General features: G+C 49.7%; 1 protein-coding gene across 1 annotated transcript in view; it reads right to left on the bottom strand.

The window, feature by feature from the left end:
• Positions 1-4,942: 4,942 nt before the first annotated feature.
• ATOH8 (atonal bHLH transcription factor 8) overlaps positions 4,943-16,624 on the bottom strand; it is a 41,451-nt gene continuing 29,769 nt past the window's right edge. The window contains exon 3 of the mRNA XM_061155266.1: positions 4,943-5,988. Within this exon, the coding sequence (XP_061011249.1) occupies positions 5,983-5,988 (6 nt within the window). The 3' untranslated portion in view covers positions 4,943-5,982. The remainder of the gene's footprint in view (positions 5,989-16,624) is intronic.

Raw genomic sequence — 16,624 nt, 5'->3', positions numbered from 1 at the left:
TAGATCGGAGAGACAGAACCATGGGTTTCCCTAGTGGCTCAGTCGGTGAAGAATCTGCCTGCAATGCAGGAGACCTGGGTTCGATCCCTGGGAAGATCCCCTGGAGAAGGACATGGCTACCCACTCCAGTATTCTTGCCTGGAGAATTCCACAGACAGAGGAGCCTGGCAGGCTACAATCCATGGGTCACAAAGAGTCGGACCCAACTGGGCAACTAACAAAGATAACTCTCAGCTCTCAAGAGATAGCCATGGGGATATAAGCCCTTTGAGAATCCTCAGAGATCTGGAGCAATAATGGGCTTCCCAAGATAGATGGAGCAAAGCAATGCTCTGATTTACATATGAAGAGGAAAGATGAGCCTTAGGATGGGGGGACCTGAACCCAGGCTCTTGCTGTTGGGTTAAGCAGGTCCTCTCTGTCTGCCCAGGTTCTGGAGTTGAGAGAATTAGACTTCCCTCTGGGGAATCAGGGGTCTTGATGGATTAGATACAGAAGAAAGTTAGATTGAAAAAGAACTGTCTCTGGGACTTCCCCAGCTGTTCAGTGGTCAAAACTCTGCATTTCCACTTCAGGAAGCATGAGTTCAATCCGTGTTTGGGGAACTAAGATCCTGCATGCTACAAGGTACGGCCAGAACAAACAAACAAAAAGGAACAGTTTCCACAGCAGTAAACACCAGCGTCCAGAAAGAATCATGTTTTGGGGGCAGCCTGAAGAAAAGGTACTGAGACATGGCTGAAAAGAGGGGCTGTTAAAACCTGGGGACTGGATTCAGCCACATCCCTAGATGACCAAACTAGGTGTCACTGAGTCTAGGGAGACACTGGAGTCACTGGAGGAGGGGATGGGACTGTCTGTGACAAGTCCTATGGGCAGCTAAGGAGACTGGACTTTGCCTAGAGGTGACGGGCCCAGGGGAGGAACTTTAGCAACACACCTCCAGTTAGCAATAGTGGAGGAAGGGTCAGCAAGGAACAGATCATAGAGAGGAGGCCAGTCATGGAGTGGCCACATAGTCCCGTGGACATAAGCGAGGCAACCTCCTGACATATCCTCCACCATGTCATCCCAATGGTGCCCCAAAGGCTGGCCTGACGGGTTCCCACCCATAGTTTACTCCAGAATGGCCCTAAGACTGGGATAACCAAGAAAGCACATCTCTTCAATTGATCAATTAGTGACTGCTTGGAGCACTGTCTTGAGCTCCGGCAGCTTCAGACCCTCCCCATCAGACAAAGTGCCACAGTTGATTAGTGATACCTGAGGAGGGGTGTGTGGGTGGGGCTGCATTCATTCATCCACACACCTTGATAAACGTTTATTCAGCACCTCCTGCAGGCCAGGCACACGTGCTATGAAGCTCTCCTCTTTGCAGGAGGGCACAAAGGCTCAGCCACAGAAAGAGTAAAAAGCCTCAAGCCTGGGCTCCCCTCTGCTCTGGAGCTTCTCCCTTTGAGCCTCTTTAAAAGTGAAAGTGTTAGTCGCTCAGTGGAGTCCTGCTTTTGCTACTCCGTGGACTGTAGCCCACCAGGCTCCTCTGTGCATGGAGTTTCCCAGGCAAGAATAGTAGAATGTGTTGCCATTTCCTTCTCCAGGGCCAACCTAGGGACTGAACCGGGGTCTCCTGCACTGCAGCAGATTCTTTACCGTCTGAACCACCAGGGAAGCTTCTTGAGCTTCTTTGAGTCCTTGGTAAAGGCCTGCGCCCTATTCTCTCAGGGTCTTAACAAATTAGCTACTTGGTAGTTATTTGTGGAAGGAAGAAAATAAATCCATGAATTATCATATTTTTCATATTTTATCCATTTATTCAACAAAGAAACTGATATATACATTGTACAAAGCCCTTTCAAGGATTTGGAGATGTGATTGACCTAATCTCTGCCCTCTAGGAATTCACAGTGCCATCTGGAGATTAGACACGTGCCCAAATAGTTGCAAAACAAAGTCGTTATTTATTAAGCCAGGTTCCCCGGGGTCCCTGGCTTCAGGGAGGCAGACACAGCTTGTCTGGGGTCCAGGAGACCAGAGGAGACTGTGAGAAGGGAGGATCCTTGGGGCAAAGGGTGAAGCCAGCCGCTCCCTCCCCTCCCCACCTCACTCAGGTAGGGCCCCCTCCAGCCTCCCTGTCCTCCTGGAGCCTGAAGACAGCAAGCCTCCGTGCAGGTGGCAGAGAGTCAGAAGGAGAGGTGCTCCATGAATCTGCTGAAAGAGACACTTGGAGATGTCAGAGTCTTGCTTTGAGCGGGCTAGGTTATTTGTCATTGGGGCTGCTGGCAATAGCCTCTTTGTAGCTCAGGGAGCCAAGTGGAAGGTGGGAGGCAAGTGTAACCCCTACTCTAGCTCCCTAGTGGGCCCCCAACTGACCCCCGGCCCCCAGAACAGCCCTTGTGTTATTGAATGTTAGCCACTCAGTTGTGTCTGACTGAGTGGACACAAAGTCACTCTTTGTGACCCCATGGAGTGTACCCTGCCAGGCTTCTCTGTCCATGGGATTCTCCAGGCAAAAAACCAGAGTGGGTTGCCATTCCATTCTCCAGGGGATCTTCCTGACCCAGGGACTGAATCCAGGTCTCTCACTGGAGGCAGATTCTTTACTGTCTGAGCCCCCAGGGGAGCCCCAATACAGCCCCAGCTCAGCCCAATTAGCGGTACCCAACTCTCTGCCCATATCTTGGGCACAAAGGAGCCCTGTCTGCACCTTTGCTCCCTACGCAGTCCCTGCTCATAGCTCTGCTACCCAGTTCCCTGCTCCTGGGAGCTACCAGCTCTTGTATGTCACTGACTTGTGAGGAAGGGGAGATGAGTGGGTGGATTAATCAGGAAAAGAAATGGGACATGATGAGGTGGTGGGGATTTGGGGAAGTCCAGGACCGCACGGTGGGCCATGGGGATGGGAGGAAGGACTGTGTGGGGAGATGGAATCCACAGGGGCCCTGGCCATGCTATGACCCCAGAAAGTGGCCCGGGGACTTGTGGAACCCCTTCCCCAGAATTTACACCTCTCTTCTGGGACTGTCTGAGGTCCCAAGAAGGAGCATGCAGCCTGTGTGCGTGTTGTTTTCGAAGAGCCCGATGACACTCAGCCTTGAGCTTGGGGGGATCTCTGACTTCCAGAGCTCTTCTTTGTGGTTTTGCCCTTTGGAGAGAAAGAAGCACGCATGCTGCAGGAACCAAGCACGAACCAGAGGTACACACGTGGACACCGTGTGTACACGCATGGCCTCCCACATGGGTACACGCCCTCCATGACTGAGCCACCCCTGGTGTGTGGGGCCAGGACCCAGAGCAAACAACGGAGCATGGAGGATATGTGTATAAACGAAGCTGCGGGGGCCCTGTGACCACACTCTCAGCTGAAACAGGACAAGTGCTCTCAAGGCTCCAGGAAGGCGGCTCTTTATCACTTTTATTTTGGTGAGGGTCTTCTTGCACGGTTATTTACACAAACTGTTGAGAAGGCTGCCAGTGAAATGTGAATCCATGGGAAATGGATTTTTCTTCCCTGGGGATGTACACGGTGGATATCTGGGCATGCATGTGCGTTCAAGAAAGAGTGTGTGTGTGTGTGTGTGTGTGTGTGTGCACGCACACGCATGTGTGTGCATGCAAAAGAATCAAAGCTGCTGTATTGGGAGAAAAGCTAGAAAAGAAAAGAAATAAAAAACGTGGAACTTCTTGTCACTCATATGTGTGTATACATTCATACAGTCATCTGATGGTATCACAATTATTTGCTTGTCTATTTGTACACACACACACACACACACACACACACATACACACATACGTCCACATTTTTGGCACAGCCTGTATTCCACATCAGTGATTCTAAATCACTTTTTTTGTCAGTGATCTAACCCCACTTAATCCAGTAACTCTCCACCTTGCCTGCACATTGGAATCACTTGGGGAGCTTTTAAAAGTCCCAAGTGCCCAGACCAATATAGCAGAATTTCTGAAGATGGAACTTTGGCATCAACACTTTATGTCAATGTTTAATAACCTCCTTAGGTGATTCTAACCTCTTTTGAGGACTGAAGACTTCTCTGCATAGAAAGTTCTTCTTCCATTCCTCTGCTCAGAAAACTCCTATTTATCCTCCAAGACCTCTGCCCCTCCTACAGCCCTCCACCCTGACATTCCTTTCGGAGTTCTTTTCTAATTACCCCTCCCCCATCCCCATGAGGGCTTCCCTGGTGAATCAGTTGGTAAAGAATCCAATCCACCTGCAATGCAGGAGACCGCCTGCAGCACAGGAGACCAGGGTTCAATCCCTGGATCAGGAAGTTCCCTGAGAGAGGGAAATGGCAACTCACTCCAGTATTCTTGCCTGGGAAATCCCATGGAGAGAGGAGCCTGGTGAGCTAGAGCCCATGGGGTCACAAGAATTGGACACGTCTGAGTGACTAAACCACAACCCAACCACCCCTGCTGGGCTGTTACTGTCCCATCCAAGGCCCACTGCAGCGGAGGGATGGGAAAAAGCCATGCCAAGACCTTGGGCCAGAACTGGCTTATGAGGCTGAAAAAGTGTTAAGAGCACAGGCTTTGAAGTGAGGCCACCCTTGTGTGAGACCTGGCTTTGTCGCCGACCTGCCCTGTCTCCTTCTGTACTCAGGTTCCTCATCTGTACAACGGGATAAAAAATTCAGTCCCCACCTTATAAACTCACGGTATGGAGTAAATGAGGCACAAACAGAGAAAGCTTCTCACATGTTCCTGACCTGGCCTCCTGGTCACCAGTCCAGGCCAAGCCCATGGCGAGGGCCCCACCCCACCCCGTCACACACACACACACACACACACACACACACACACACACACACACACACTCATCCACACACTGCTCATTTCTGAAGGACTCTCAACCTCTCTCCTCCCCCTGACTGACCTGCCAAAGTCCTGGTCACCCACAGAGTCCATCAACACAAGCAAGTGTTTTCTTTACACATTGGGGCTTTTACTTCAATTTGAAGCAGATGGTTGAGCACAGATGTGAACAGCTTTGGCCTTGTGAGCACAAGGAAAGAACAGGCCTTGGCTTTGAACATGCCTTCCTCCCCACATTACTGGCCCATTCCCCTGGTCCCTTCCTCCCCTCTGCCCCCCGGAACGACCGTCACAGACCATTGGCCTCCAGGCAGGGCACCATCTTGGGTGTCCCGTCAGGAGGGCGGGCCCCTGGCAAGGAGTGGCTGGCCAGGCCAGCTGGGGGCAGGTCACCTCGAGGCAAGTCCCCGGGGTGGGGTGTGCGGGCGCTGCTCTCCCTACACACTCACTTCTCATGAAGCTGAGGGCCCAAGAAGGAGCCTGGGCCCAGGGAACATGGAAAATCAAGGTCAGAGGCCTGGGCAGCCAGTGGGAAGGAGAGAGGGGCCGGGATCTCAGATCCCACTCCCCACAGGCACCTCCAGCCTCTCACTCACAGGCCCTAGAAGGTTTATCTTGTGTCCAGCCAGCTCAGGGCCCAGTGGAGAAAGACAGTTCCGGGTCAGGTCTGAAGTCACCAAACATCCATCTCTTCCATGAGTTCCTAGTGGAAATGTTGATTCATCTTTGGCCTGAGATGGGACCCGGGCAACACGAGGAGCAAAGGTCACAGAGCCACAGTGTGGCTTTTCACTGTGGGGTCCTCTCACCCCCAGTTTGTTCAGTGTCCCTGTTGAATCTTTGGCGATGAATTTCTGTAGCCAGATGGACGGTGGGCCTCAGGCCCGGGCAAGGCGAAGGCTTTGCTCTCCCCACCCCACCAGGCAGAGAGCAAAGTGCAAAGTCACCGCAGAGTGGCTGGGGGTGGGGGTGTGGGGAGCGGGTGAGAAGGAGGCAGGCTAGCTCTTGTCCTGAGAGGCGGTGGTCTGAGCATCCGGTGGCATGTTAGAGAGGAAGATGAGGCTGGACTTGGCAAGCTCCCCTTCTCCTCAAGCTTGACTTGGAAAGAGGGCCCACAGCAGCATCCTTGGGCGGGGCCATGGCTGGTCACTCCTGAAAGAAACAGCCAATGGGAGGAAAAGGATAAATCAGGAGGATAGGATTAACATATACGCTACCATATATAAAATAGATAATCAACAAGGACCTACTGTATAGCACAGGGAACTCTACTCAATACTCCGTAATAACCTATATGGAAAACGAATCTGAAAAAGAATAGGTATATGTATAAGTAATCACTTTGTCGCACACCTGAAGGTAAAACAAGAGGCAGTCTCCTGCACTGCAGGCAGATTCTTTACCAACTGAGCCACCAGGAAGCCCCCAAATCAAACACACTCCAATACAAAAAAAAATAAAAATAAAGCTAAGAAACAAAGAAAAAATAAAATAGCTAAGCTAAAAGGATATATTGTATGGTGCAGGAAATATAGCCAATATTTTGTAATAACTTTAAATGGAATATAATCTATAAAAATTTTGATTCACTATATTATAAAACTGAAAATAATATAATATTGTAAATCAACTATCCCTCAACAAACAAAAAGAAACAACCAACGGGGACATCCTGGTGGTCCAGTGGCTGAGACTCCTTGCTCCCAGTGCAAGGGGCCCAGGTTCCATCCCTGATCAGGGAACTGGATCCCACATGCCACAACTAAAGGTCCCACGTGCTGCAACTGAGACCTGGCACAGTCAAATAAATAAATTTTTTAAAAAAGAAAAGAAACAACCAATGGTCAGAAGCACCCCCGCCCCCGACACACACACACTGGTCCTAACTCCAGAAGGCCAGCCTGTACAAGGTGCCGGCACCCGTAGCACCTGCTCTTACTTACCCTCGTGGCTGCCCCAGGAAGGACCCATATGGCTCAGGCAGGGACTGCATCTTGAAAGGTTCAGTAAGGGATGGAGCCACCATTTGGACCCAGGACTGGCTGCCCCCCAGAGCCCACAGTGTCCCCTTACTCCCCACCCCACCCCCACTGCATTTCAGAGCCACTGCTGACTGAGTTGGGCTTCCCAGGTGGTGCTAGTGGTAAAGAACCCGCCTACCAATGCAGGAGACACAGGAGACGTAGGTTTGATCACTGGGTTGGGAAGATCCCCTGGAGGAGGGCACGGCAACCCACTCCAGTATTCTTGTCTAGAGAATCCCATGGACAGAGGAGCTTGGTGGGCTACAGTCCATGGGGTCACAGAGTGTAGGACAAGACTGAATTGACTTAGCACACATGCTGATTTAGTTGGTTTGGGGGATCGGGGGGGGGGGGGGGGTGTAGCGGGTAGAAGAAGCTCAGGGACCCCGGTCCTGATACCCAGGTGTGACCTACAATCCCCAGCTCACACCTCCAAGGAATGTTAGAGTCAGCCCTGCCCCTGCCCACAGGAATGGCATCCTCACCTCCTTCTCCCCACATCCTTCAGACAAGATACTACACCAGCAGCCAAGAGGCCGACTCTAGGTGCAGCCCATCCCCCCACCAGCTAGGCCTGCATTCTTATCTATAAAAGGACAGTGTCTTCATCTAGTGGAAATAAAATAGTAATGAAGTCTGACCTTGAAATTCTAATGCAGAAAACAGATGAGCATGGTTCCGGTCTATTTGAATCAGGAGAGGATGCGGGACACAGACAGAAGGGGACCCAGAGTCTACAGTATTCCTTCCAACGTGGAGCCTGGTGAAGTCTCTGAGAACTCAGGTGCTTTGGGGCAAATTGGAAAACCCTTAGGTTAGACCACCTTTTAGTTCCTTGTAGTCCTGACCTTCAGAAACTTCACTCTGGCCACTGAACTTGGTGTAGCTCATGAGAAAACTGACCAAAGGGTAGGATTTGCTATAGGAAGGGATAGGAGATGGGGAGAGGTCATGGGGGCTGCCAGGGCTTTAGCTTTGGAGGGAGATCAGACCTGGTGGGGAGGCTCTTGAGGGGCTCCAAGTCCACCTAAGAACACTCAGGAGAACAACCATCCCTTAACTGGGCACGCAAACCCCTAGCAAAGCGGTGCCAAATACCTCTCTCTTGCTTCTTGCAACAACCCTGAACAAACAGCTAAGCACTTATTTTTGGAACAGAACAGCTGTCAGGCACCTCCGACGTGCCAGGGAACCTTCTCACATCCCCCATCTCAGAGGTAAGTGCTACCTACGAGTTGGCAGCACCAGCACTTGAACCCTGATCGGTGCTGTTTACCCTAACACACGAAGGCAACTCCTGCTGAAAGGGAGGCTTGGGGAGCCGGGCTGGAGCCAAACCACGAGGCTGGAGGGGCTGCTAACCACAGGCCCCGGTGAGCCTCAGGCCTGGGCGGCCAATGGGCAGGCGGCCAAGGTAGAGGCTGGGGCAAGGCTGGAAGTGGGGTCCAGGGAGGGCAAGGGAGCCCCGCCAGGGGGAGGGAGTGTCCTCCGGCTAACAGAGGCTAAGACACGGGTAAAAGGAAAAGTGAGAGGAGGGAGCATCTTGATGTGGTGAGTTCGGGCTCACATTCTCCGAGCCCATGGTGCGTGCTGGCCCCAGCAGGAATCTGCTTTTTGTTACTGAGTCTGAAGAGGAGGATTAAGAAGCGGAAAGGAAACCCGTGGGGATGGCACTGGGTCTGTGGTCCACGGGGTGATTTACAGCCGCGTCATCCCGGCGCTGGCTGCCTGGGCGGGCCGGCCGAGGACTGGCCCCGCGTTCCTCCCTTGCTCAGTCCGCCTGTGGTCAGAGAAGGCGCGCAAGGCTGGGGCAGCTGGAGCCGGCCCCCTGGCTGCTCTGTCAAGGCGCAGCCGCCCAGCCGGGCTCTGCCCCAAGCCATTAGTAGGGCTCTCAGACTCCACGGAAGCCATGGCTATCACCCGCCCAAGGCCTGACCTTCAGTTCTCAACCCCACCCTTTCCCTCCTGTCTATACTGGACCTGCCTTCCACCACCCACCTTGGACCAGGAATCCCACACATAACATCATCTGTCCAAGGAAGCCTTATGTCAACTGGGGTGTGGTGGGAGGAACACCGGGAGGTCTTAGGTGCCACGACCTTTTCTGCAATTGACCAGCTGTGTGACCTTGGGAAGCTGATGCTTCCTCTCTATGATTTAATTCCTTCACCTGTATGGCAAGTACAAGTCCATGCACGTGGATTAGCACTCCCCAAAGGGTTGCTCTGCAGAGTATGAGCCAGGTGAGGCATATCCCATGAGATCTGGAAACATCACAGACCTTGGCCCCACCTTGGAAAGTCATGTATGGGCTTCCCTGGTGGCTCAGCTAATAAAGAGTCTGCCTGCAATGCAGGAGACCCAGGTTTGATCCCTGGGTCAGGAAGATCCCTTGGAGAAAGTCACAGTATATATGGACATATCAAAAGCTCTGAAAAATCCTGCAGTCAAGAAATTTGTATGGTTTTATTTACCCAGCATTTTCTTTTGATTCTGTGATTGTGACTGAATTGTGGGGAGTAGAAACTCATTCCAATCTTTCCATTATTCAAGATTACCCAAGGGGCTTCCCTATGGTTCAGTGGTAAAGAATCTGCCCACCAATGCAGAAGACATGAGTTTGACCCTTGGGTTGGGAAGATCCCCTGGAGGAGGAAATGGCAACCCACTCCAGTATTCTTGCCTGGGAAATGCCATGGACAGAGAAGTCTGGTGGGCTACAGTCCATGGGGTCCCAAAGAGTCTGACACGACTTAGCAGCTAAAAAAACAATGAAAGGGCATTTCAAGGAGGCTAGAGGAAAGTCTCAGGAAAGCTTGCAAACCTCAAGGGGCAATCTATGGCCCTTCCCTCCAGGTGCCTGCCAACCACGTCACTCGGCCACATCTAGGCCCTGCTTCTTTACTGCCTCTCTCCCCATTGATCCAGTCTCTCAACTACCCACCCCAAATGCCCAGTGAAGGCAGGCCACTGGTCCAGCCTCAGTCAGATTTCTTACCAGGGACCCATCAGCTGTGACTGAAAGACAGGAGACAAACCTACCTACGCCATCCCTTCAGAAGAGGCAAGGTGTGTGTTTAGGTGTGTGTGCACATGCACACGTGCAAGCATAATTGCAAATACAGAGGACAGGGCTAGACTTACTCTCCACTGTGACAACCACACCACAGACTCCTGCTCACGTAACCCCTGGCCACATCCTGCTCCAGGTGAGAAACACAGCTTGCATCCCATCCAGCTCCGTACTTTTTGTGGGTGGTTGTTTCCACTGCAGCCAACACTCTGGGTATGGCTGGGTAAGGGTTTCATTGTCCTGAGGAGCCCCCTACACAGTCTCTCAACAAAGAAGATGCCCTTTAAATACAGGTTCTGCCTGTCACTAATGTTGTTGTTATTCAGTTGCTCGGTCATGTCCGACTCTTTGCAACTCTATGGTCTGCCGCACGCCAGGCCTCCCTGTCCTTCACTGTCTCCTGGAGTTTGTTCAAACTCATGTCCATTGAGTCGATGATGCCATCCAACTATCTCATCCTCTGTCGCTCCTTCTCTTGCCCTCAATCTTGCCCAGCATCAAGGTCTTTTCCAATGAGTTGGCTCTTCACATCAGGTGGCCAAAGTACTGGAGCTTCAGCATCAGTCCTTTCAATGAATATTCAGGGTTTATGTCCTTTAGGATTGACCGGTTTGACCTCCTGGCTGTCCAAGGGACTCTCAAGAGTCTTCTCCGGCACTACAGTTCGAAAGCATCAAAAAGTCTCACTATCGTAACTTTAAAAAATGACTAGGCAAGATCCCTCCCAGGTCCCTTTCAGCAGGTCTGATGTGTGGAGTCCGACTGAGGTGATTTGGTCAGTGTGACAAAGTGGCTGCGTTTATCACATTCAGGAGTCATCTTTTTTTTTTTTTTTTTTTTGGTCACACCGCACAGCTTGTGGGATCTTAGTTCCAAAAGCAAGGATGGAACCCACAACCTCAGCAGTGAAACCACAGAGTCCTAACCACTGGACCACCAGGGAAGTTCCAGAAATCATCTTTTGATTGTTCACTCATTTGTGGTTGGAACATCAGCTCCACAAGGCCAGGGATGTGGTCTGTTTTGTTGGCTGTTGTAGCCTCAGGGCCTAAAACAGCCTGGACACACAGTAGCATCTCAATAAATATTTGCTATTTGTTGGCCACGTGGATAAATATTTCTAGTCACTGCCATTTTATTTAATATAGTGATTATGTGCCACAGATAGGTTTCCTATTTCAAATGTGTCACTGGACATTTTGGCTAACTGTGCCTGTAACAGTTGTGAATTCAGGAACTGTATTGCATCTTTCTGCTTTTGTTCACTTCCAGTTTTTAAATTTCTAATTATATCCCCTCTGCTTACTAAGTTTGTCTCTGGCTTTAAGTGGATTGGTTTCCTCTCTTGATCACTTTTGTGTGCCACAGAGTAATTTTATCACTGTAGGGGCATTTTAAAAAATTATGATTTCTGCCTGTAAGTTATTTTACCTTTCAAGTTCATTTTCAGTCACTTTACTTACTTAACCATGTATCATTGTTTTCAAATTATACATTTTTTTCTATAGATAAGCAATCTGGATACAGCCTTTTATGAGCAGAAAAAGGCATCAAATGATAATGAAATCCTGAGGGTTTTTTTTGTTGTTGTTTTGTTTTGTTTTTTTTATGGTTTGTCCTTAAAGGGAGCAGTCAGATTGCAAATGTTATTTTAACACTAAAATATGAAAGACAGGGACTTCCCTGACAGTCCAGTAGTAAACACTCCATGCTTCTAATGCAGGGGGAGTGGGTTCAGTCCCTGGTTGGGGGACTAAGATCCCACAGGCTGCATGGCACAGCCAAAACATGAGAAAAAAGAAAAAGAAGAAGAAGAATGAGGCTTCCCTGGTGACTCAGTGGTAAAGAGTCCACCTCCCAATGTCCCAGTGTAGGAGACATGGGTTCTATCCCTGCTCTGGGAAGATCGCACATGCTGTGGAGAACTAAGCCCATGAACCCCAACTATCAAGCCTGTGCTCTGGAGCCGTGCTCTGCAACAGCAGAAAGCACTGCAGTGAGAAGCCTGAGCAAGGCAACTAGAGAGTAGCCCCCACTCGCCACAACTAGAAAAAGCCCAAACACAGCCACAAAGACCCAGGGTAGGCAAAAGCTTTTCAAATTTATTAATTAATTAAAAAAAAATACTTAAAAAAAAAAAAAAGGGCAAGCAGGGAGGGCATCAGAGATATATTTTGCAAGACCCACATTATCAGGCATTATTTTACTTTCATCTTTTTTTTGCGGGGGGGAGGTGGGGCGGGGAAAGATGAGCTACACAGCTTGTGGGATCTTAGTTCCCTGACCAGGGATTGAACCCAGCCGTTGGCAGTGAAAGTGCCAAGTCCTAACCACTGGACTGCCAGGAAATTCCGTATCTTTCACTTTTATGTAAACCAATATGTAGGCTAAAAGGGGATTTTTGTGTTTGGTTCTAAATGCTGAATGCTAGGTTTCATCTTGGCCTTAGAGTCAGTGGGGCTCTGGGGCCCTGGGGCCCTGGGCAGGCTGGTTGATCTCTCAAAGTCTCAGTTTACTCATCTTTAAAATGAGCACAGTAATAGTACCCACCTTTAGGTCAGTTGCAAAGAATCAATGGGACAAGGGAGCCACTTGCGCCCATCAGGGTCTGACCCACAGTTGAAGCACCAGTTCCCATTCCTGCAAAGATCTGGGTCCTTGGGGTGACTCACTGGTGTTTGAAAACATAAAATGGTATCATAGGCTGAAAAGTCTCAAAACAAGTAACCAGAAATAGTCACATGGAACCAACTGTCATCTTGGCCAGAAACGTCCAGAACAGGAAGCAATAAATCTGTGCATGCATGCTCAGACGCTTCAGTTACGTCCAACTCTACAACCCTATGGACTTATATAGCCTGCCAGGCTCCTCTGTCCATGGGATTCTCCAGGCAAGAATTCTGGAGTGGGTTGCCATTCCGTTCTCCAGGGTATCTTCCTGACTCAGGGATCAAACCCACATCTCTTATGTCTCCTGCATTGGTAGGCAGGTTCTTTATTTACTAGCACCACCCGGGAATCCCAAGATGGTGTGTGTGCTAAGCTGCTTCAGTAAGCACAATTTTTAAATTACTGAAATCACATTCATAGTGAATAAACAAGTGAATTGTGGTATATTCATACAAAAGAATATTACTCAGCCATAAAAAGGCATGAAGTCCTGACACATGACAGAACTTGGATAAACCTGGAGAACAGCATGCAAGGTGAAAGGATCCAGACACAAATGTTCAAATATTACACGAGTCCATTCACATGAAATGTCCATAACAGGGAAATCTACAGATTTGTGGTTGCCCAGAACTGGGAAGGAGACATGAACTGCTAAAGCATACAGGGTCTCTTTGGAGCTGATAAAAATGGTCTAAACTAGGGGTTTCCATGGTGGTCCAGTGGTTAAGACTCCACATTGCCAATGCGGGGGGCCCTGGGAGTTCAACTCCTGGTCAGGGAACTAGATCCCACATGCCACAACTAAAGATGCTGAGGCCGCACTAAAAAGAAAAAAGATCTCACATGCTGCAAAGCACACGGCAATAAATATCCAGCATGCTGCAACTAAGAGCCAGTGCAACCAAATATTAGAAGAAAAAAGGGGGAAAGAAAGAAAATGCTCTAAATTGGTGGTCGTGATGGCCACATTTTAGTGAAAATCCTAGAATCTGTTGGATTGTCAGCTTTAAATGGGTAAACTATAATCTCAATAAAACCATGAAAACTTCCGTACATGCATAGGTAGTACAGGTTAATTGTAGAAAACTTAAAAAACACAGACAACTAAACAGAAGAAAACCATTTAAGTCACCTCCCTCTCCCCACCCAGAGAAACCATGATAGCTATAGGTGATTGCTCGTCCACACGCTTTTCTTTTCTTTTCTAGTTTTTAAATTTTTTTTAATTTCTATTTAAATTTTATTTATTTATTTTATTTTTGGCTACACTGGATCTTCGTTGCTGCATGGGCTACCCTCTGGTTGTGTTGCATGGGCTTCCCTTTATGGTCGCTTCTCTTGTTGTGGAGCATGAGCTTTAGGGTTGTGACACCCAGGCTTAGTCACCCTGAGGCATGTGGCATCTTCCCAGACCAGGGATGGAACCTATATCCCCTGCATCACAAGGCGGATTCTTAACCACGGGACAACCAGGGAAGTCTTAAGGTGGCTCAGCGGTAAAGAATCTGCCTGCCGAGCAGGAGACACAAGTTCAATTCATGGATCGGGAAGTCCCCTCGAGGAGGAAATGGCAACCCACTCCAGTATTCCTGCCTGGGAAATCCTACGGACAGAGGCGCCTGGCAGGCTATAGTCTGTGGGGTCGCAAAGAGTTGGTCACGACTTAGTGACTAAACCACCACCACCACAGTTGATTTACAATGTTGTATTAATTTCAGGTATACAGCAAAGTGACTCACTTAGATATATATATATTCTTTTTCAGATTCTTTTCCATTGTAGATTATTACAAGATATTGAATATAGTTCCTTGTGCTATATATCCTTACTATTTATCTATTGCATACAGTAGTGTGTATATGTTAATTCCAAACTCCTAATTTATCCCTTCCCATTGTTTTCCCTGTTAGTAGCCATAAGCTTGCTTTCTATGTCTGTGAGTCTGTTTCTGTTTTGTAAATAACCTCACTTGTATCACTTTTGGATTCTACCTATAAGTGATATCATATATTTGTCTTTCCCTGTCTAACTTACTTCACTCAGTATGATACTCTCTAGGTCCATACATCCACACACTTTTCCTGTGCTTAGGCAGGCCTGTATCAGATTTCTTGGGAGTGAAATCAGCTTGCACAAACCGTACTGCAAGCGGGTGTTTGTGTTTTCTCGAACATTCCAGCCCATTCATCTTTGCATTTGGCAGACCTGCTTCCACATCTCCAAGGGGCCTGGCTCTGCTGAGGTTATTCTGGGCACATGCAGAGGTCTGGGCTTCTGGCCTCCAAACTTCCCAGGGAACTGGAAGCAGGTATGGCTCAGCCCACCCCCAGCGCCTCCTGCCTCGCCTGGCCCGGGCGCCAGGGTGACAGGCAGGAAATTTATGAGCAGTTGGAGCTGGCTGCTGTTTGCTGAGGGCGGGAACATGGTGTGAATCAAGGATCACACTGTGTCCTGGCTAGGAGGACTCTCAAGGTCTTAGAGTTGCAAAGTGATGGCCAGAGCCCCTTGTGAGCCGGAAGACTCCACCTAGGGACCATGAACTGGGGCGGGGGGGAGGGGGGCGGAATTCATTGACTCAACAAAGATTTATTGAGTTCCTCCTGAGTGTCAGCTCTGTGACAAGCACTGGAGCTCGAGGCCCTGCCCTGGGGCAGCTTACAATCTAACCCCAGGGCAAAGCTGAAACCACCTGTGGTTGAGTCGCTAAGCCGTATTCGATTCTTGGAGACCCTGTGGACTGTAGCCTGCCAGGCTTCTCCTTCCGTGGGATTTTCCAGACAAGAATACTGGAGTGGGTTGCCATGTCCTTCTCCAGGGGAATCTTCCCAACCCAGGGATCGAACCCAGGTCTCCTGCATTGCAGGTGGATTCTTTAGCAGCTGAGCTATCACGGAAGCCCACTGAAAACACTGTTGCTGGTAAATGCTGCCTAGTCGTCTTTCCCCTGTCCCACCAGGCTGCTCACCAGAGGAGTGAATTCAATTGTTAGGGGGCCCTAGGCTGTAGGATGCTGTGGCTGCCTGTGATACAAGGAGGCCAGGTCAGGAGCATGGCTTGGTCCAGAAGTCCAAACTCCTTGCTGCTGGGACCTTCTCTGGTGGTCCAGTGGATAAGACACAGTGCTCCCATGCAGAGGCCCTGGGTTCAATCCCTGGTCAGGGAATTGGATCCCATATGCTGCAACTGAGAGTCCACATGTCACAACTAAAGGTCCTGCATGCCACAACGAAGATAAATATTCTGGGGCTTCAACTAAGACCCGGCATAGCCAAATAAATAGGTACATATTTAAATAAATAAATAAGCCCCTTCAAATTGAGACCAATGGATGTGTTCAGACCTCAGGGTCAGTCAAGCACATACGGAAGAACTTTCCTAGTGGTAAGAACAACAAGGGTTACTGTGCTAAGTACAGGGGATCCCTCCTGGGCTAAGATGCTAGAGATGGAGCTGGGACGCAGGTACCAGGACCAGCACTGAGACATTCCCATGCAGTCCCCCTGTTCTGGTTACAGCCTAGCTTCCGGTTATTCCTGCCCACAGAAACAGAGACTCCAGGAGGGTGGGGTTCTGCTGGTCGCTGTGTCCCCAGTTCAGACAGTGAGGGCTTCAGATCCACCTCACTGCAGGCTGGGGACATGTGTTTCCCTTTGAAGCCTCCAAGAGCTTCACACTGACTTCTCCTCTCTCCTCTGTGTCTGAGCTTTGGTTGGTGCAACTGCCATCTCCTGCCCACTCACCCCACACAGTGCCACCATGAGCTCCTGAGAGAGAGGGCCAGGTCGTCCTCGGCTCCCTGTCCCCCTAGACCTGGGGACAGAAGTCAGCAAATCCATTGACAGAGGCCTCGTCTGGAGCCCACCACACTCCTTTGCTATTGTATGGCCCTTGGGAGGCGGCTGTTGTTGTTCCCATTTTGCAGATGGGAAAATGGAGGCCCTAGGTCACATGCTAGGATGCAGCAGAGAAAAGCAGAGCCCTAAGCCCCTACCTACAAGGTTCAGTTTCTTCACCAGCA

Source organism: Dama dama, chromosome 11 (genome assembly GCF_033118175.1).
Source record: "Dama dama isolate Ldn47 chromosome 11, ASM3311817v1, whole genome shotgun sequence".
In the NCBI taxonomy this organism is placed as follows: Eukaryota; Metazoa; Chordata; class Mammalia; order Artiodactyla; family Cervidae; genus Dama; species Dama dama.
Note: the sequence above shows the minus strand (reverse complement) of the source record. Positions and strands in the feature narration are given on the sequence as shown.